The 23,170-nt window shown below is 43.3% G+C and overlaps 1 protein-coding gene across 3 annotated transcripts; it reads right to left on the bottom strand.

Annotated features, from left to right (window-relative positions):
* Positions 1 to 8,922: 8,922 nt before the first annotated feature.
* Positions 8,923 to 22,652, bottom strand: LOC148507983 (uncharacterized). 3 transcript variants are annotated; one of them, XM_088445085.1, is made up of 6 exons: positions 22,573 to 22,652; positions 20,353 to 20,406; positions 19,645 to 19,762; positions 17,959 to 18,141; positions 17,779 to 17,854; positions 8,923 to 11,033 (listed from the first exon to the last, which is right to left on the bottom strand). In XM_088445085.1, exons 3-6 carry the CDS (start codon positions 19,714 to 19,716, stop codon positions 8,995 to 8,997), a joined length of 2,370 nt encoding a protein of 789 aa, XP_088301211.1. In that variant the 5' UTR covers positions 19,717 to 19,762; positions 20,353 to 20,406; positions 22,573 to 22,652; the 3' UTR covers positions 8,923 to 8,994. The 3 variants fall into 3 exon arrangements, with proteins under 3 accessions (XP_088301211.1, XP_088301213.1, XP_088301212.1); XM_088445087.1 differs by having other exon boundaries at positions 8,923 to 11,030; XM_088445086.1 differs by lacking the exon at positions 22,573 to 22,652 and adding an exon at positions 22,071 to 22,454.
* Between the last annotated feature and the right edge of the window lie 518 nt (positions 22,653 to 23,170).

Raw genomic sequence — 23,170 nt, 5'->3', positions numbered from 1 at the left:
GGAAAGGCTGACACACGCTGGGGCTGGGGGGGAAAGAGGCTGACACGCTGGGGGGGAAAGAGGCTGACACGCTGGGGCTGGGGGGGAAAGGCTGACATGCTGGGGCTGGGGGGGGGAAAGGCTGACACACGCTGGGGCTGGGGGGGAAAGAGGCTGACACGCTGGGGCTGGGGGGGAAAGGCTGACATGGGCTGGGGGGGAAGAGGCTGACACATGCTGGGGCTGGGGAGGGGAAGAGGCTGACACGCTGGGGCTAGGGGGAAAGAGGCTGACACGCTGGGGGGGAAAGGCTGACATGCTGGGGCTGGGGGGGAAAGGCTGACACACGCTGGGGCTGGGGGGGGAAAGAGGCTGACACACTGGGGCTGGGGGGGAAAGAGGCTGACACGCTGGGGCTGGGGGGGAAAGGCTGACACACGCTGGGGCTGGGGGGGAAAGAGGCTGACACGCTGGGGCTGGGGGGGAAAGAGGCTGACACGCTGGGGCTGGGGGGGAAAGAGGCTGACACGCTGGGGCTGGGGGGGAAAGGCTGACATGGGCTGGGGGGGAAGAGGCTGACATGCTGGGGCTGGGGGGGAAGAGGCTGACACATGCTGGGGCTGGGGGGGAAAAGGCTGAGACATGCTGGGGCTGGGGGGGTGGGGAGAGGCTGACGCATGCTGGGGCTGGGGGGGAAGAGGCTGACACATGCTGGGGCTGGGGGGGGGAAGAGGCTGACATGCTGGGGCTGGGGGGGAAAATGCTAAGACATGCTGGGGCTGGGGGAAAGATGCTGACATGCTGGGGGGAAAAAGGCTGACACGCTGGTGCTGGGGGGGAAAGAGGCTGACACACACGCTTGGGCTGGGGGGGAAAGAGGCTGACACACACGCTGGGGCTGGGGGGGAAAGAGGCTGACGCTGGGGGGGAAAGAGGCTGACACACACGCTGGGCCTGGGGGGAAAAGAGGCTGACGCTGGGGGGGAAAGAGGCTGACACACATGCTGGGGGGGGGGGAAGAGGCTGACACGCACACTGGGGCTGGGGGGAAAAGGGGCTGACACGCTGGCACTGGGGGGGAAGGAGGCTGACACGCTGGGGTTGGGACACGCGCTGGCGGGAAGAACGAGGCAGAGACATGCTGGGGATGGAGGGAGAATGAGGCTAACATGCTGGGGCTGGACAGACTGAATTTACTGACTGGGGGAGCAGTGAGGGGTGGTGATAAAACAAGGCTGGGCAGCAGGACAGACACTGTATTTAATTACTGGGGAGGGGTGAGGGGTGGTGAAAAAATGTTGGGGTGCCAGGAATGGGTGGAGTGGGGGTGGGATGGGTGGGCCCAAAGCATATTCTTGCACCCACCACTCTCTAGTTCCGCCACTGTTTGTACCTAGTTAGAATTCAGATGGGTGCTAGGTGCATGCAGCGTTATTTGACACTGTCATCACTGCTTGATCCTTTGTACAAGACAAGAATCTCTAGATCACAGGTTCTCAAACTCGGTCCTCAGGACCCCAAACAGTGCATGTTTTGCAGGTCTCCTCACATAATTACTAGTGATATAATTAGCTGCACCTTTAGATCTTTTAAAATATGTCAGTGAGTAATGAATACACCTGTGCACCTGCTGGGTGACCTGCAAAAAGTGAACTGTGTGGGGTCCTGAGGACCGAGTTTGAGAACCACTGCTCTAGATTAAAGCTCATTTCCTTTAGCTTGGGCTGTAGCCAGGGGCGTCAAGGGCCGCGTCAGGCCCTGGTAAAGGGGGGCATGACCTAATCGTGGGAGGCATGGCCACGCCCCCTTAGGCTAAAAATAAATAAATATATTTTTTGCAGCAGCATCTCGGTCCAAAGCCGGGGGCGCGATCAGTGTCCCCCAGCAGCGTGTTACTTCAACCTGACTGGGTCCTGGCAGCTTGCAAGGCCAGGAAATCTGCATCCACTGACGCAGACCCTGGCCTCGTCCCTCCCAGAAAATGGTGGTGACACTCCCGTTTCTGGAAACGCTGCCCAGGAACGCCCCTGCTCCACCTCCCAATTGCTGCAGCCTGTCAATCAGGCTGTGGCTGGGAGGCACTGCAGGGGACTCGCAGATGGAGGGCTGTGCACACACAGTCCTCTAACAATCGGAGATGTGCGCTAACCATTGGTTTGTGTACATCTCTGAAATCAGGCCCTAAGTCTTTCTTCCTTCCACTCATCTCAGTAGGACTGAAGGTTTTGAATCGAAAATAAACATGAAGGAGATTAAGCCATGAGGTGTTTCTCTGTGTATTGCCTCCTTTTTTTTTTTTTTTTCAATTTAGTAATTTTTATTGAAATTTACATAATATCAACATCCAATAAAAACATTAACAATAGCATAATACAATGCAAATTAATTATTACATTAATATGTATAGACACATAACAATATGATATACGGTTATACAGTACTTATATATCCCTAAATTATCGTTATGCTACTAAATAGCTTCCCAACTATATAGAGATATTATTCATATTGTAGAACTTAATTATTTTGGTACATCTCAGTCCCAATCATACTAGCAATATATCCCAATTAGGACATCTATTCCACATAAATATTATAAGTACCACACGGTGATCAAGTTCAACTTATACTATTAAATAACCATACAATATATATAACAAAAAAAGAAAGAAAAAAAAAAATTTAAATAAAAGAGAGACGAAAAGCTTCTCCCGTGCCTGCACCTACACCATACACCAATAAACAACAGTTATGCATTACATATCGGGGAGAGCGTAAGTGGACCCATTCCATCTACTCCAAATGCGGTCACATTTGAACTCTGCCTTTCGGGTTAGATAATGGTATTTCTCCTGCCGAACAGTGGTAGGGACCAATGCAAGCCATGCACAGAAGTCCGGAACCTGAGAGGCCAACCAGGTGCGAGCAATATTAACCTTAGCCAGAGTACACATATTAATGATAAACTGCATAGCATACTTATCAAGAATGTTATCCTCTAAAACACCCAAACAACATACTATTGGGGTAAGAAGAGGGGCATTAATCCTAGTGGTGGAAAGAACATGAATAACGTTACCCCAAAGTGTCTAAACTGTGGGGCAATCCCAAAGTAAGTGCCAAAAAGTACCAACAGCCAACTGACACCTTGGGCAAACATTAGAAGCAAGGCCACCAAATTTCGCCAACCTAATTGGGGTTAAATAAACTCTATGTAAAATATATAGCTGAATCTGTAGATATCTTACAGAGGCAGTGGAGATGCAGGGAATACTCAAGGCCATATCCCAGTCACTATTAGTTATTGAACCCACATCCGCCTTCCATTTCTCTTTAAGGTTAGGTAATCTGGAGTTGTGATGAAAGGACAAAAGCTATGAGTAAATAAAAGACAAAGACCTGCGGGACCCAATGAGATAAGTACTGTCTTAATGGGAAGGGACTGAATGACAGGGGGACCAACACTGAACTGAACACTGAGGGCATGCCTAAGCTGCAGAAATCTGTAGAAATGTGCCCTAGGTAAAGAAAACTCCTCCTGCAGTTGAGAAAAGGATTTAAGTGTAGAACCGACATATAGCTGTCCTAAAGAATGAATACGCTTGGTACCCCACACTTGTCTAATTTGAAGTGATCTCAGTTCAGACAATGGCCTAGAGTTCCACAGAGGTATATCAGGATCCAGTCCAGCAGATTGCGTGATATCAAAGGTAGCCCGCCAAATCTTAACAGCCTGTACTAGTATTTGGGGAAGGGATCTATTAACCCTATTGCTCAACAAGGCCTGTAGGGGCGTGTGACCAGGGGAAGCTTGAGACACCAGCAGTGAGTGTAGAGCAGTAGGAGAATTGTCCTGGAGCCATTCCCTCACATGTGTAAGTTGTGCCGCGTAATAATATAGTCGAAAGTTAGGAAGCGCCAATCCTCCAGCAGATTTAGGTCTCGTCAATATTTTTTATCTAACGCGAGGTCGTCTATTCGCCAATATCAGAGAAGATAGCATACTGTCTAATTTACGAAATGTTGAGGCAGGGATAAACACTGGGGACTGCTGAACTATATATAATAGTTTAGGTTGCACTATCATCTTAATCAGGTTGATCCTGCCTGTGACCATGAGGGGCAATTTAATCCAGGTTTTAGTTTTGTCCCTTAAGTACTCAAATAGAGGGTCCAGGTTAAGCCTTATATAGTCATGCGGGGAGTTTGTAATGTGAATGCTCAAATATTTAAACTGGGATACCCATCTCAGGGGAAGAGATATGGGAGAAGGTAAAGAAGGTTGTCCTCTAAGAGGGAGGATAAAGGATTTATTCCAATTAATTTTTAATCCAGAGTAATCGCCAAATAAATGAATAACTTGAAGAGCTATAGGCATGGCCTCTATATACTTAGTTAATAATAAAAGTAGATCGTCAGCATATAAAGCTACAGTGTCTGTTCTGGTATCTAATTGAAGGCCCACAATCTTAGGGTGTGATCTCAGAACACAAGCAAGGGGCTCAATTGCCAGTGCAAAGAGGGCTGGGAACAGTGGACAGCCCTGCCTCGTACCCCTTTCTAATAAGAAGGGTGAGGAAATAAATCCATTTACAGAGATCCTAGCAACAGGCCTATAGTATAACAGCTGAACCCACTGTAAATAAACAGGGCCAAAACCCATACATTTCATGACCTCCCATAGGTACAGCCACTCCACAGAATCAAAAGCCTTAGCTGTGTCCAAAGACACAATGACTGAGGAGGACTTGTCCCCATGAGAGGCCCGAACATGAGTGAACACACGTCTCACATTTATAGAGGTGGACTTGCCCGACATAAAGCCTGTCTTATCCGAGTGGACCACAGAGGTGATAACCTGATTTATTCTTAAAGACAGAATTTTGGCCAGGATTTTCACATCCGTTGGTATTAAAGAAATAGGACGATACGAGTCTGGGAGCCTGGGGTCTTTGTCAGGCTTTAAAAGGACAATAATTAGTGCTTCTGACATAGATGGTGGGAGGGAGTTCAATTCAAACAGGTCATTGTATACTTCTAGTAATTTAGGGACAAATACATTGGCATGCTTTTTATAAACCTCTACTGGGATACCATCTGTACCCGGTGCTTTACCCCCAGGGAAAGAATTAATGGCTGCATCCACCTCCTCTAAAGTCAGTGGAGCGTCAAGAAAGGTTTTAGCCTCTGGAGAAAGACGTTGCAGCCCAATTGAAGCAATATATGCACGCAAATCCTCCAAATCGCATGACAAATGAGACCTATAGACATCCTTGTAATATGATAGGAAGACATAAGCAATATCAGAGATGGATGTTGCCACACAGCCATCTCCACCCACAATTTCCAAAATGGTAATAGCAGATCAGGCGAACTGGACCAATCTTGCTAGATAACTACCAGGTTTATCAGCAAAAACATACTGGGAGGTAGCACGAAATTGAAGTTGACGATTAGTTCTGTCTAATAAATGGGAAGACCACTCCTCCTGAGCGACCAACCATTTTATACGAGAAGCATCAAGCCCATCTTGTAGAAACTGTAGTTCAGAATTTCTACAAGTGCATTCCAACTCAGCCTCCTTGACCCTATAGTATTTTGTAATTTCGGCCACCCTTTTCAACAAAGTCCCTCTCATGAAAGCTTTAAATGAGTCCCAAATCACATCAGACCTAGCGGACCCAAGGTTATCTCCAAAATATCCCGTCCAAAGCACCTTCAGCTCAGACCTTGCCCCCATCTGCGTCAACCAGGAGGAATGCAACTTCCAGAATTTCTGTCCTCTTGGTCCACCCAAATCTAATCCCACTACCAACGGAGAGTGGTCCAACACCCCTCGAGTCATATACTCAATTTTACTTATCGCAGAGACCAGGCCGGGTGAGACCAGTGCCATGTCAATCCTTGAAAAAGAGTTAAAGGAGGAGGAGAAACATGAAAACTAGCGCACTTCAGGATGCTTTTTGCGCCAGGCATCAACCCATCCTAAACCATCAATGAACCTTGCAAAACTAGTACTAGTTAACCCCTGAGTGCCTGAATTCTGTCGTCATCTGTCCAAATACCCATTCATAATGTTGTTGAAGGCCTCCCGGCATATAACGAGTATTAGGGGAGTCAGCAATACATCCAGTTGCTAATTTTAGTGCATCGTAACTAAACGGAGGAGGAATATAAACTGCTAACAAGAAAAGCGGGGTAGAGTGAATTTTACAAGTCTTGAAATACAAATCTCCCATATTTATCAGTTTGGAATCTATTTAACAAAAAGGGCACGTTTTTATTTTTGAGTACGGAAACCCCCCTAGATGATGTAGTGTGGGAGGCATGATATGCCCAGCCTACCCAAGGACGTTTTAATGAAAAAACTCTGCTACCCACCAAGTGACTTTCCGTCAGACAAGCAATATCCGGACAATATTGTTTAAGGAGCGCTTAATCTTGTCATTAGCGCCACAGACATTCCAGGTCAATAAATTCAGCATTAGCATAAACAACAATTGTATGTAACAGGAATAAGATCAGGCCCAGACCAGACCCTCCAGCCAAAATATTATAATCACATGATAAACAGTACCGTGCAGGCAAGAAAAAAAACATAACCTTACATAACCCCAATAACCTCCCCCCTCCCTGTATACCACCCAAAAACTGGCATACCTAGACCCAAAAAATACAACCTAAACTTAGCTACCCACTATGCCGGCTAAGTGGCGGAGTAAACAAAAAAAAACACAGAAGCCACCAAAGTAGTGAGGCTCTCCAGCGTATATAAGACAAATATAACATGACATAGACTGTCTGTAATCCAGTGCATAACCGTCTACAGTATGTATTCAAATATAAACATAAAGAAGGAGGAAGTTGCTTCTGGTCACATGCATCAGTATAACAGTTATCGTTACACGGCTAGGTACAATTTACTTAGAATTGTGCACTTACAAAACAAATAGCTGAATATTAATGCATATAAAAACTGTGTATTGCCTCTTTAATGTGTAATATTACTTGTTTTTTCTTGTCCTATAGGATTGTTAGGGGAGGAGTTTGTGGAGTCATTTATATGATACAGGTCAAAAAGTCGAAACTGAGAAACTTAAACTAGCGTGACATCATTGATCTTGCCCCTTTGTATAAATCAACCAATCTCCACAGAAGGTAATCTGTCATAATGCCAGTCAGCCTGTGTCTGCACTGCCCATCTCTCCTAATGTGGCTACCTACTGTACAGGTGTGACCGAGAGCATAAACACTCCCATGTTCTCTATACAAGCCACCCTACACTTTGAACTCCATAGTTAAATAGGCGAAAATGGTCTAAATACAAAAACGGTATTCTTGCCCCTATGAAATGCTCCCAGATTCTATAGGCTCTGCAAGATGAGATGTGACTGTCCTTTACCGGGATAGTGAGAATGTCGACATTAGGGTTAGCGTTATGGTTTGGGTTATGCTAAAAACTGCTTGCCTATATTATCACCATGTTGACATTTCATCTGTGTTGACATGGTGAACGTTGATTGTCTATATTCTCATGTCGACATTATGAACGTCAACACGGTGAATTTTTACATAATGGGCGTGCACGCAAAAATGGCCCGTTCAGTGGACGTACTATGGCTGCGTTCCTCGAAGCACAGCCCCAAGCATAGGAGGCCGTGGTCAGACGGAGGCACTGCACTTTCCATTAGGCTGGTGGAAGTTTCGAGACTTGCTGAAACCTCCTGAAGGCAAAAAGGACTCTATAAAAAAAAAGAAAGAAAGAAAAATATTGGGTGGATTTTTCCTATAAGCATTTTCCTATTGATGATCAATTACCTATGCAGTCAAAACAACATTTCCCCAAACTTCCATTAAACTATCTTTATTTCACTTTACTGCTTAAGTAGGTTGGCAGTTATACTCACCGTCACAGACAGCTTGCTTAAGACGGATATCCACTACCCGATTAAACAGAGCGATTGAACGATAACGGCATCGTTATCATTCAATCGTTTGTTAATCGGGCAGCTTAATGTCAAAAACGACCAGCAATGCGCGCTCTCGCTGGTCGTTTTTGACATATATCATTGCCCGAACATGCTGGTCAATGAGGGAGGGTTTCTACACTGAACGACTGATCATTCAGTGTAGGCACAGCACAGACTGTGAAATGACTGCACGATTACAATGTCATAATCAAGCAGTTGTTTCACAGTCTGCTAGTGGATGTGCCCCTTTAGAATCTCATGTGGACAGATTACTTCTAACCATAGTGGCTTTTCTCATGCTCTGACCAATCAGAGTGAAGCAATAGCGAAGCAATTGCAATAGCGATTACGCACGCAGTCTCACTGTGATAGTATGCTAATCCATTGCGATCACTATACCGTCACAGCACAACATAAGGACGCCCACTTAACCTTACACACATCCGTAATCCTTAGCAAGACTACGAAACCATCGGTAACAAGGAGTACCATCGCAGCCTCACGCACACTTGCACAAGCTCTGACCTTACTCAGAAATTGCTAACCCGGTCGCACACTGTGAGTACTCAAGCTGCGTATGGCATCGCAGTGGATAGTTTATGTACGCCACTGCAACTGCCTTCTAGCACACTGGCACGCCTGCACTTCTCCGACCACCCCCCGTCACCTCCCACAAACGGCACTTTCTGACAACCACTCTGCGTTGGGCCTGCGTAGTCACTGTGATCGCTGTCCCGATTGCAGAGGCTGGTTTGCGCACTCCTATACATATGCATGCGCAGAACGCAACAATCGGCCGATTGCGTGCGTAATCACAGTTGCGAACTGTAATGAATCAGGCCCTGAGTTTGTAAACCAATACAGGTGTAGAACCTATCATTCACGTTGCAGCTCCCTGCAAGGCTAGTCTTGTAGTTTGAAATGTTTGCCAAGTTGATCAAAATGTTTCATCAATGAAAATAAATAAGGAGACTTTTTTAAAAAAATGCTGATTTTATTTTTTGTAATATTCAGGATTATATTCCAGCAACAGTTTTGTCTCACCTTATTCAATGACAAATTGTTTTACTTGCAAATGAATTTTTAAATGCGCGTTCAGGTTACTCTTGTGTCCAAAACATTTTCCGCATACAGGGCAGGAGTAGGGCTTCTCTCCAGTGTGGACATTCTGATGCGTCACAAGATTTGAACCCCTGGCAAAGCATTTCCCACAGTTGGAGCAAGAAAATGGCTTCTCCCCCGTGTGTACTCTCTGATGTTTAATCAGACAGTTCTTCTGTGCAAAACATTTCCCGCATTCAAGACACGAATAAGGTTTCTCCCCAGTGTGAATCCTCTGATGTTTGACAAGATCTGACCTACTGCCGAAACGTTTTCCGCAGTTGGAACAAGAATACGGTTTCTCCCCAGTGTGAATTCTCTGATGTGTAATAAGATTTGTGCCGCTCGTAAAGCATTTCCCACACTCGTGACAGCAATATGGCTTCTCTCCAGTGTGAATTCTCCTGTGTTTGACCAGCGATGAGCTGCAGCTAAACCGTTTCCCACACTCAAAACAAGAAAATATTTTCTCCCCGGTGTGAACTCGCTGATGGATGCCGAGACTTGACGCAGTGGCAAAACATTTATCGCAGTAGGAACACGGAAATGGTTTCTCTCCTGTGTGAGTTCTCTGATGTTTCACAAGGTCTGAGCTCCCCGCGAAACATTTACCACATTCCGAGCAAGAATACGGTTTCTCTCCGGTGTGAATCCTCTGATGTGTAGTTAGATTTGTGCTACTCGTGAAACTTTTGTCACAGACAAAACATGAATATGGTCTCTCCCCTGTGTGTATTCTCTGGTGCCTGGTAAGCTTTGAGGAACACGGGAAACACTTCCCACATTGAGAACAGGCAAACAAAGACGTGACTTGGTCTATACTCTGATGTCTGGGCTGTGATGAGTTTATTTTGGGAAACTTCTGGTGTATATTATAGGCTGAATTACTACTAACCCATTCAGGGTAGTTATACATAGTGTCTGTACGTTGTATTAAGTGGCGAGATTTTTGAACGGCTTTATTATTATTAAAACTACTGTACTGAATTTTTAAGGAGTTATTCTCCATTGTAGATCTTGCCTCCGTATCATCAGTGTTTGTGAGAGTTCCCTCGTCACATGAGACTGATTCCTCCTTGATAATAGTTGTATAATCTGTGGGTGTATAACTGTCAGCGAGGTTTCCTCCATCACATGAGACTGATTCCTCCTTAGTATGAGTAGATGTATACTGTGTATGATATGTGGGTGTATACATGTCAGTGTGTGTGAGGTCTCCTCCATCACATGGGACTGATTCCTCCTTAGTATGAGTAGATGTATACTGTGTATGATCTGTGGGTGTATAAATGTCAGTGTGTGTGAGGTCTCCTCCATCACATGAGACTGATTCCTCCTTAGTATGAGTAGATGTATACTGTGTATGATATGTGGGTGTATACATGTCAGTGTGTGTGAGGTCTCCTCCATCACATGGGACTGATTCCTCCTTAGTATGAGTAGATGTATACTGTGTATGATATGTGGGTGTATACATGTCAGTGTGTGTGAGTGTTCCTCCATCACTTGAGACTGATTCCTCCTTAACAAGAGTAGATATATATGGTGTATGATCTTTGGGTATATAAATGTCAGTGTCTGTGAGGCTTCCTCCTTTTGAGTGTGTATTAATGTATTGGCCTGTTAAGTTTCCTCCATCAGATGAGACTGATTCCTCCTTAATATGAGTAGATGTATGCTGTGTATGATATGTGGGTGTATACATGTCAGTGTGTGTGAGGTTTCCTCCATCACATGAGACTGTTTCCTCCTTAATAGAAGTAGATGTATACTGTGTATATGTGGGTGTATAAATATCAGTGTCTGCAAAGTTTTCGGCATCACAAGAGAAGGATTCTTTACGCAAATGTTTCCCACTGTTATCAGTGTTTTTGGTACATATTTTCAAAACTTTTGAATTTCCATTCTGCTTCGTAATACTTCCATCTTCTGTTGCATTATTAGGAGGTTCTCCCAATATGTCCCTCGTCTTGAACACATCTACTGAACAACAACAACAAGAAATTATAAAAAAAACACAATAAATAACTTTTTAGCCAATGTACAATGACAATAAAAGGGATGAAACCTATTTATCTTGCACCTTATTTTTAATTTTTTTGAAATATAGGAACTTTTATTTTTAAAAACCATTTAAACATCTCCACTTAATTATTTTTGTTCTACACAGCAATTTTCCTAATATGAATGTTCAATAAAATATATTAAAGTACACCTTTAATTGAATAAATAAAAAAAATCCTCTGCATCACGCATTTAGATATTAATAAATGCATTTATGTATGAAAATAAAACCCCTCTCTCCCCACCCCCTAAAAAAAATTAAACAAGATTATTTTTACAGGCATTATTTATTTACACTATTTATTTTCTGTTGGAGAGAAGAGATGTTGAGGCCATTGCTAACTATAAAATTAGATAATCTAGTGATGGAATAATTATTTTATTAAAAACAATAAAACGGTTGACTTAATAATTTTATTATTCAGCAAGTCATTTCAAAGATTTAAAGATGACTAAATGTCATATTATAAAAAGTCATAACAATATAGCCATGCTTCTCCGAGAGGTGGCATTAAAATCTCCCTACATCGCTGGTGTGTCGCCTGGAGGAAATTGAGGTGATGCATGGCTAATCTTTTTCCCACCCTCCCGAGTCCCCTCACCTCCATTGATTTCACTATCCATCGACAACATCACCATCTCTTCTATCCTTCAAGTCCGCTGTCTTGATGTTATCCTCAACATCACCCTCTCCTTCAAACCCCACATTCAGTCCCTCTTCTAGGAGTAAATTTACTAATGGTCAATTTAAATTGATTTTAAACCGATCTAAATCGATGTTATGTTTTTGGGGCTAAATCATACATTTGATAACAGACAATTTTATAGTTAGTTTTTAAGTGTGAGTAAATGTGTGATATAGCCCCAGAAACACAACATCAATTTGAAATCGATCTAAATTGACCTTTAGTAAATTTACCCCCTAGTCGTTTTGCCTACACTTTCGAAACATCTCCAGGATCTGACTATTTATCACATTGGAGGAAATGAAGACTCAACCACTCACAGAGACTGCACTGCTGTAGCCTCTTATCTGCCCTCCCTGACTACTGCCCCTCTCCACTCCAATCTATCTTCAATGATTCTACTTGGCTCATCTTCCTCTCCAAATGAGATGCTTCTGCCTCCCCTTCAAAACACACTCCAAACTCCTGACACTCACCTATATCACCCAATCTTCTCCCCACTACATCTCTGATCTCATCTCTCTGCACACTCCCACTTGCCCACTTCACTTTGCCAATGACTGCCCCTTCCCCACAACCTCTTCCTTCTCCCCTCCCCCAAGATTTTGCCTGTTCTGCTCCCCACAACTGGAACTCTCTCCCTCTCCCCATGAGACTCTCCACCTCTCTGCAAAGTTTCAAATGGGTTCTAAAAGCCCACATCTTTATTTGAGCCTTCCAGCTATCATCCCAACCCACTGCTCTATGCTCCTCGCTCACGGTCTCTCTCCTCGGTGTCACCCATCTGTCTGCCCCTCCCCATTAAATTGCAAGCTCTCACATATGAAATCATAACCTTTAATAAGTCTTTTTTTATCTCTATTTGTAACGTAAGAGAAAAGTTGCACAACGGGGCAAGAAGATGCATATAGGTAAAGTTTGAGAAAAAAAGAGAAGCCCTCCCCGGGAATCGCAAGATACCATAGCAATACACAGACACCTTCAAAACGTCTCGAGTACATGTTCATATAACTCGTGTTGAGTTCTTGATTGGTAATTTTTTTCACACTATATAGCTATGGGCAGGGGGAGAGTGTTTGGGTAGCAATTACATAACTTGTGGAAATTCATCGTAAGAGCAGGAGAACTGAAGAACTCCCTAAGAGCCGAGCCCTGGTATCAAATCTTAGTGGCGATGGCAAAGATATTAGTAATTGTGTGGCAGGAAACATGGGTTTTAATTAATTAATTTAACCTCCTCCGATAACCGTCTCTATCTTCTGGGTCTTTAATACAGCCTACCCTAAACACACCCCCATACAACTCACCCTAGTGCACGCTCCATACTTTCCGCTGAGAGCCACCCTTAATCTTCTGGTCTTTGCAGTGCCCCTTCACTATTAGATAGTTTTCATGTTTACATTTATTTTGTCTACAGTGTTTGTTCCTGATTTATGCATGTCTTGTTTTCCCAACTGTTTGCCGCTACGGAGAAATGAGGCTTGTAATAAATAATAATACATGATCTCCAATAGGCTGAAAACAATCTACTTTGTTTAGTTGCCAAAGGGAATGCCTGTTAGAGAATTGCAGTCTCTAATGGCAATAGCCAGAGTCTCCAAATCAGTGGCATACAGAGCCCGTGAAAGAGGACAGCCCTGTTGGGTTTCTCGCTTCAGAGAAAAAAAGACATTGGCATCACTGCCCCGGTTTATATCCTGACTGTTGGTATTTACTTAAGGAAATTAAGCCTGAATCTAAACTTGATCACCTTTTGCCCAAGGAAAGCCAACTAAACACAATCAAAGTCCTTTGCTGCATATTAAGGGTAACCACAAATTTTTGGGCAGAATTAAAATGGGACAATTTTGTGTGTCATAAGATGAGTAATATTTATGTAGGGGAACTTACTCGATAACCTTTTGAACAGAAGGCACAATAACCTTATGAAGCTACATGGTGAAACGCAAAGTAACAAACAGGGCGATTCACAATCTATTCTAGTGTTCACTCTAGGTGCAGGGTGCTGATCAATGAAGAGGGCATATTTTAATTTTGTAGGGCAAAATTTCATACGTGATGTAGCTGTCTAAAATGTTGTCCTTAAAAATTTAAATGAGCCCCCCTCACTAATCAGCAGCCTGCACCTAGAGTGAACACGATGTTCCATCCTTTCTTTGGGAAAGACCGTTATGTGAGTTTCAGCCATAAGAGGTCAGTGGTCACAATTTCCAAGATGCTGTAAAGAAGTTCAAGAGTTGAAGCGCCAGGGAATTACTGAAACATTTATAAAAACCTGGTGTGATATTACCAGGGCCTAGGGCTTTCCACAGAGGGTATGAATTAATAGCTATCATCAACTCTTCAATGTCTAGCATTGCTTATCCGCAACTGTGGGAAGGCCATACCGGCTAGATAACTATCTATAGACTTTAACCCTTGTGTGAAGTTTATAGTGGAGTATAGTTCTCTTGAACCATAGATTATAAAAAGGAGTTGTGGGAATATTACCATGTGTCTCTGTGATAGAACCAATAGGGGGAATGCTAATAGACCACAGTCTGCCTAAGCTCTAAAACAGTTATATCTAAAACATCGCTGGGTACACACTAAACAATGTGTGTACCCAGCGATGTTGCCGACGAGTCGACATATCGTGTGATCCGTACACACGTGGTCCGTACACACTGGACGATCCGGTGCCCAAACGCCCCCCCCCCACATTAAGCTGCATGGGATCGTCAGCCGCATTGCCTGATCTTACACGTAGCACATAAGATCAGGCGATGAGGCTGACGACCCCACAGGAACGAGCACTACACGATATAGTGCATACACACTACACACTTTTAACGATTTGTCGTTGCAATGTGTCGGAATCGTCTAAATACTTAAAAATATCATGTAGTGCATAAGAGGTCAATCGGAACTTGCTTTACTAACATTATGTCGATTTTCTAATAATATGTCGATACATATCGGTGCGTCGCGAATTCTGATTATTATGAACTTTGAAAGAGGAGTGAGCTACTGCACAGGTTCCAGTCTTCCTGTTCCCCAGGGAGACTTCATGCCCTGTTCCAAGCTGGCTACTACTGAGCATGTCTAGGCACCAACAAAAAACTACCGCACCGGTTGGTCTGGATATACCCTTTCTAATATATATTTAAATTTTTTATAAGGGGTGTGCTACCTTCTGCCAGTAAACAGAGTTATATTAAAGAGGAAAAGAAAGGCAGTATAATGGTGCACTATTCGAGAAGAAATAATTTAAAAATTAACCTTTATTAGGTATTCATTAAAATAATATCCCTTTAATAAAATATTTATGGTAAGCTTAGCAAAATATTAAACAATTAATAGATATAAATATAATGCACTTAGTGTCTCACCCGTATTAAATAAGCTCAATATTAGAGTCAATCACTTAACAGAATTATTAAATAAATTTGTATTCAATATTCATCTCATATTGTTGCCCATTAATCAGAATAAACAAGAATACTCAGTGTTCATCTCTTATTATTATTTGTTAATCAGAATAGACAGGGGTTATTCTCCCAGGCAGCAACTTTATTAAATTAATGTTACATTATATTGTTACAACCCAATGTTGCTTTTCAATGGATACATATGTCTTCTGTTCAAAATAACAAGATTTTCCCTGTTGCTTATATAGTGAGTATCCAAGATCAAACCATTTAGGTAGTCATATTTAATATTCAATACTGCTGTCTTTATTTATTTATTCAAGTAACACTAACAGATTGACTGATCATATAGAGCCTTATGACTAATACTGTGGAGCTTCATACAATATATGGACATCAACGTCTGCCCTTCGGCGCTTGTTTTATCACTGCCCGGCTGATAAATACTACAGCTGTTTTATTCACTGGTAGATTTTAGCGTCGGAGCAAAGCAGGTAAACTTTTAATACAGAGTTCCCTGTTATCTTTATTTATTTATTCAATTAATACTGACAGATTGACTAATTGTATAGAATCTTAAAGCTAATACTGTGGAACTTCATACAATACATAGACATTAGCGTCTACCCTCCGGCGCTTGTTTTGTCACTGCCCGGCTGATATAATACTGCAGCCGTTACAATCACTGGCAGAGTTTAGCGTTGGAGGGAAATGGGTGAGCTTCTAGTGCAGAGTACCGATGCGCATCGGTACTCTTGACTAGAAGCTCACCCATTTCCCTCCGATGCTAAACTCTGCCAGTGATTGTAACGGCTGCAGTATTATATCAGCCGGGCAGTGACAAAACAAGCGCCGGAGGGCAGACGTTGATGTCCATATATTGTATGAAGCTCCACAGTATTAGTCATAAGGCTCTATATGATCAGTCAATCTGTTAGTGTTACTTGAATAAATAAATAAAGACAGCAGTATTGAATATTAAATATGACTACCTAAATGGTTTGATCTTGGATACTCACTATATAAGCAACAGGGAAAATCTTGTTATTTTGAACAGAAGACATATGTATCCATTGAAAAGCAACATTGGGTTGTAACAATATAATGTAACATTAATTTAATAAAGTTGCTGCCTGGGAGAATAACCCCTGTCTATTCTGATTAACAAATAATAATAAGAGATGAACACTGAGTATTCTTGTTTATTCTGATTAATGGGCAACAATATGAGATGAATATTGAATACAAATTTATTTAATAATTCTGTCAAGTGTTTGACTCTAATATTGAGCTTATTTAATACGGGTGAGACACTAAGTGCATTATATTTATATCTATTAATTGTTTAATATTTTGCTAAGCTTACCATAAATATTTTATTAAAGGGATATTATTTTAATGAATACCTCATAAAGGTTAATTTTTTAATTATTTCTTCTCGAATAGTGCACCATTATACTGCCTTTCTTTTTCCTCTTTAATATACTACTGAGCATGTGCAGGGCCCATCTGGTCTTTACTGTGTAGAGTGACATGGTAGAAGACGGAAGTCTCCTACTTAGCTCCTATGAGCGACCTGGTTAAAACCTGCATACAAAGCTGTATAAGCTGGTGAGCTGTATAGAACCCCGCTCCTCTCCAGCTCTGCTCCATTATAATCAGCGTATAACAGTGAGTACGGCTGTACCTTTTATCTATCAATAAACCAACACCACTGGTTAAGTTACTGGACATTTCATAGTTTGAGTCATCTGCTGGTGTGTACCCACATAACTTTACAATATCAACACCTGCACACACATCACTTCCACTTGTCTATTATTTGCTATCAACTGACCTCTTTGATGCATCTTATTAAATTGTGTTTTTGAATATATATATATATATATATATATATATATATATATATATATATATATATTATATATATAATTTTTTTTTTATTTTTTTTTTATTTTATTTTTTTGTGCACATCCGTACTATTGTTATTTACGTTCTATGAATCATTATATAAATCAGAAGCCCGGCGCCAGCATCCTGTCCGACAGGATACCGAAGGTAAGTATTGGGGAGTTAGGGGAGGGGTTAGGCACCAGGGGAGGGTTATGCACTGGGGAAGGGAAGGTTATGGTTAGGCGCCAAAGAGGTAGGGTTAGCATACCGACCAACAAGGGTCGATGTGCTAGTCCTTTCAAGATGCCAGCGTTGGGATTCTAACAGCCGGAATCCCGAGCGCCGGCATCTCATACCGATCCCCAGTAAGGTGTGTAGTTGCTCTTCCTCCTAATCTATATTTATTAGTTCTGCAAGTGGTTTATGTTATTTCTGTATTAGCATCATACCCAGCTAATGGAGTTCTTATTTAAAACAGAGTCTCTTCTGGGGTAATTGAACTAAAGAGAATGATGCATCATACAAGATCTTGGTCGTCTCAGAGTTATAACAGCTCTCTATTGCAGGTGGTTTTAGGATTATATATTTAGAAGGCTGGAAATGGTGTTAATTTTATTAATAGATATGTGGTTATGTTATTTAAACAAGAATGTAAAAATGTAAATTTCCGCTTACCTGACAATTTGATGAGCGGGTGATTCTGTGCAATCACGTCCTTGTACAGATCCTTGTGTCCTAAATACTTCCACACCTAAATAGAGACAGACAGTGAACCTGACACACACGCAATGATACAGTCATCACCCAGACACAACCCCTGGTGTTACTGTATAATGTCCCATTCCCAGCAGTCACCTCTCCAGTCAGCAGCTGAATGATCTTGTTGGTAAGTTCCAGGATCTTCTGGTCACTGTCTCGCTCATGTATTAGTAAGTGAGGTGGAGGCACCATCATGGGACTCTGGGTCCTGCTCAGTCCTCCACATGGACAGCTACTGGGTATCACATGCTCACCAGACTTCTTCACAACTGTGTAATCCTGTGTTTTGAAAAACATTATTAAATATCAGAGACAGCTACCCAATGTACAAATATGTCTCGCCCATGACTGAAGTACATCCACTGACTAATCTCTTCCACTAAATGATTGTGTCCCTGAGGTTCTCTATAATCCGAAGCTCTTTGTAAATCTCAATTTAATGACAAATGTTTCCTTAGTATTTTCTATAGTAATACTTTTCACATTTCTATATTATTAGAGACAATAGTGATGTCACTGTGACACTCCAAGACTCCCTCACCTCCCCAGTCAGGTCCCTGTGTTAGTAATAGAGATAATAGTGATGTCACTGTGACACTCCCAGACTCCCTCACCTCCCCAGTCAGGTCCCTGTGTTAGTAATAGAGATAATAGTGATGTCACTGTGACACTCCCAGACTCCCTCACCTCCCCAGTCAGGTCCCTGTGTTAGTAATAGAGATAATAGTGATGTCACTGTGACACTCCAAGACCCCCTCACCTCCCCAGTCAGGTCCCTGTGTTAGTAATAGAGATAATAGTGATATCACTGTGACACTCCCAGACTCCCTCACCTCCCCAGTCAGGTCCCTGTGTTAGTAATAGGGATAACAGTGATGTCACTGTGACACTCCCAGACTCCCTCACCTCCCCAGTCAGGTCCCTGTGTTAGTAATAGGGATAACAGTGATGTCACTGTGACACTCCCAGATTCCCTCAACTCCCCAGTCAGGTCCCTGTGTTAGTAATAGGGATAACAGTGATGTCACTGTGACACTCCCAGATTCCCTCACCTCCCCAGTCAGGTCCCTGTGTTAGTAATAGGAATAACAGTGATGTCACTGTGACACTCCCAGACCCCCTCACCTCTCCGGTCAGGTCCCTGTGTTAGTAATAGAGATAATAGTGATATCACTGTGACACTCCCAGACTCCCTCACCTCCCCAGTCAGGTCCCTGTGTTAGTAATAGGGATAACAGTGATGTCACTGTGACACTCCAAGACCCCCTCACCTCCCCAGTCAGGTCCCTGTGTTAGTAATAGAGATAATAGTGATATCACTGTGACACTCCCAGACTCCCTCACCTCCCCAGTCAGGTCCCTGTGTTAGTAATAGGAATAACAGTGATGTCACTGTGACACTCCAAGACCCCCTCACCTCCCCAGTCAGGTCCCTGTGTTAGTAATAGAGATAATAGTGATATCACTGTGACACTCCCAGACTCCCTCACCTCCCCAGTCAGGTCCCTGTGTTAGTAATAGGGATAACAGTGATGTCACTGTGACACTCCCAGACTCCCTCACCTCCCCAGTCAGGTCCCTGTGTTAGTAATAGGGATAACAGTGATGTCACTGTGACACTCCCAGATTCCCTCAACTCCCCAGTCAGGTCCCTGTGTTAGTAATAGGGATAACAGTGATGTCACTGTGACACTCCCAGATTCCCTCACCTCCCCAGTCAGGTCCCTGTGTTAGTAATAGGAATAACAGTGATGTCACTGTGACACTCCCAGACCCCCTCACCTCTCCGGTCAGCATGCAGACAATATCCACAGTGAGGTTTATGATTGTCTGAGCTACTGGATCTTTATCCATCCCTGAGTAAGATGTTTGGCTGTAGGAAGTTCTTACAGATGTGTTCCTAATGAAAGAGAACCAAAAATGACCACTATATACTTCATGATGATAAAAGCACATAGTAAAACAGATGAACTAGGACAGGTCGAACCTTTAGATAAAGAGACCACCAGATCACTCCCTGGTAGGCATCAGTTGGAGTTGACCTGCACAATAAGTCTAATCAGGCAGTGATGACGTAAAGTAAATAACTAACAATAAGGTCAGGTCATTAACACTGATGAATCTTTGTTACACGTGAGGAAACCTTCAAAGACTGGGAGCACCATGTACAACACTCAATTCTGGAATGGGGGTATATTCTTCAAAATAAGAAAGTAGTGGAGAAACAAAGAAGTACGCCTCTTCAAGGGTAATGCTGGACAAACATCAATCTACTGATGACACATGAAACCTACAGGTAATTTAAATAAAATTTAATGACTACCATACTAGTCTAGCTTCTTAAAATGCATGCTCCAATGCTTGGATGACTGCCTCCAGGCCTAATACCAGTACCTCAGTATCAGGAGCAATATACAAAAAAGTTTGTCTACTTCACATTTATAAATTAATTTTATATAATAACCACCTCTGGATTCTTCTTACCCTTACCTTACATCACAGATGAGGTCCGAGGTCCTGAGCGTTCAATCCTCAGATGTTGCCCTATAAGATTAGCAGATAGCAGTGTTAGACATTGGTGCCATTAAGCTGGGATCTGGTTCACACACTACCCAACAGCGCATCCCGTTACAGTGCATCCAGAAAGTATTCACAACGCTTCACTTTTTCCACATTTTGTTTTGTCCTCAAAATTCTACCCACAATACCCCATAATGACGTGTAAAGTTTTTTTGAGATTACACTAAGAAATCACATGTACATAAGTATTCACACCCTTTGTCATGAAGCTCAAAATTGAGCTCAGGTGCATTCTGTTTCCACTGCTCACCCTTGAGATGTTCCTACAGCTTAATTGGAGTCCACCTGTGGTAAATTCAGTTGATTGGACATGATTTTGAAAGGCATACACCTGTCTATATAAGATCCCATACTTGACAGTGCATGTCAGAGCACAAACCAAGCATGAAGTCCAAGGAATTGTCTGTAGACCTCCGAGACATTATTGTCTTGAGGCACAAATCTGGGGAAGGGTACAGAAAAATATCTGCTGCTTTGAAGGTCCCAATGAGCACAGTGCCTCCATCATCTGTAAATGGAAGAAGTTCAGAACCACCAAGACTCTTCCTAGAGTTGGATGGCCATCTAAACTGAGCGATCGGGGGAGAAGGGCCCTGGTCAGGGGGGTGACCAAGAAGCCGATGCTGTCAGAGCTACAGCATTCCTCTGTGGAGAGAGGAGAACTTTCCAGAAGGACAACCATCTCTGCAGCAATCCACCAATCAGGCCTGTATGGTAGAGTGGCCAGATGGAAGCTATTCCTTAGTAAAAAGCACATGGCAGCCCGCCTGGAGTTTGCCAAAATGCACATGTAGGACTCTCAGACCTTGAGAGACAAAGATTGAACTCTTTGGCGTGAATGCAAGGCATTATGTTTGGAGGCACACCGCTCATCACCAGGCCAATACCATCTCTACAGTGAAGCATGGTGGTGGCAGCATAATGCTGTGGGGATGTTTTTCAGCGGCAGGAACTGGGAGACTAGTCATGATAGAGGGAAAGATGAATGCAGCAATGTACAGAGACATCCTTGATGAAAACCTGCGCCAGAGCGCTCTTGACCTCAAACTGGGGCGATGGTTCATCTTTCAGCAGGATAATGACCCTAAGCACACAGCCAAGACATCAAAGGAGTGGCTTCAGGACAATTCTGTGAATGTCCTTGAGTGGCCCAGCCAGAGCCCAGACTTGAATCCAATTGAACGACTCTGGAGAGATCTGATGGAGCTTGAGAGGTGCTGCAAAGAGGAATGGGCAAAACTGATAGGTGTGCCAAGATAAAAGATAGGTGTGCCAAGCTTGTGGCATCATATTCAAAAAGACTTGAGGCTGTAATTGCTGCCAAAGGTGCATCAACAAAGTATTGAGGAAAGGTTGTGAATACTTATGCACATGTGATTTCTTAGTTCTTTTTTTTTTTTAATTACATTTGCAAAAATCGCAAAAAAACTTTTTACACTTTGTCATTATGGGGTATTGTGTGTAGAATTTGGAGGACAAAAATGAATATATTCCATTTTGGAATAAGGCTGTAACATAACAAAATGTGGAAAAAGTGAAGCGTTGTGAATACTTATCGGATGCACTGTATGTCTCACTAATCTCCCATTTGTATTATCCAGAACGAACAACTGATTTTGAAAATTCACCTGTAACACCAATTACTTAATTCGCCCATGGGATGACTTGACCAGCAAATACGATGGGGGAGTGCGGCAGAGTGACTGGGGGAAATAGGCCACTTTGCCAGGGAAGGGTCCCCTGACTCCTGGAGATGTCCCGTATCTATACAGGTGGCCTATATGGATGCACCTGGTCCAGTTATTAACTACAAAGGAGCGGGTCCAAGCCAAGGGGGAGTTGGGCTGGGGTGCAATGGTGGAATGGTGGAAGGGTATAAAGTGGTCTGTCCTACAGACAATGCAGGCATGTATTTTGAGGATTGTTTCATTGAGTAGTCCATAAAATAGTGGAAGCATGAGGTGTAAAATACAAGGTGCACTGATTACATAGGGTATGGCTACACTAGCACTGAGACTGCCATGCAGAGCTATGGCCCCAGATTGAGTGTAATAATGTGTACTGGCTGACATGCATGTGGCTGTGGGCCCAGCAGCCCTCTGTATAAGGCAGGAATCAGGATCATCTCACCTGGGGAGAATCATTCAAAAGCAGATGGCAGATCCTCGCCTAGAGAAACAAAACCCAGACGGAAGTTCTCCAGACTTCCGGGATGTGCGTTCCAAACCTCGTTTTCAGATGGTATTGTGTCACTTCCGGGTTAGTGTGTGTTTCCGTTGTGGGGTTTGCTCTTCGGGGTGTAAGATGCCGGGGGTACGGGGTGTAAGATGCCGGGGGTACGGGGTGGGTGGGATGCACGAGATGCCGGGTGCATTGAGGAGGGTGAGAGATGGGGTGCAGGATGCACTAAGGAGGGTGAGGATGGTGAGTTATGGGGTGCAGCGTGCACTGGAGAGGGATGGGGTGCAGGGTGTACTGAGGAGGGTGAATGATGGAGTGCACTGAGCAGGGTTAGTGATGGGGTGCAGGGTGCACTGTGGAGGTTGAGAGATGGGGTGCACTGAGCAGGGGCTGTGATGGGGTGCAGGGTGCACTGAGGGTGAGTGATGGAGAGCATGGTGCACTGAGGGTGAGTGATGGGGAGCAGGGTGCACTGAGGAGGTTGAGTGATGGGGTGCAGGGTGCAATGACAGTGATGGGGTGCAGTGTGTATTGGGGATGAGTGATG

The sequence above is a fragment of the Taudactylus pleione genome, unplaced genomic scaffold, assembly GCF_031769625.1.
Source record: "Taudactylus pleione unplaced genomic scaffold, aTauple2 ptg000377l, whole genome shotgun sequence".
NCBI lineage: Eukaryota > Metazoa > Chordata > Amphibia > Anura > Myobatrachidae > Taudactylus > Taudactylus pleione.
This window is presented reverse-complemented; position numbering and strand designations above follow the sequence as displayed.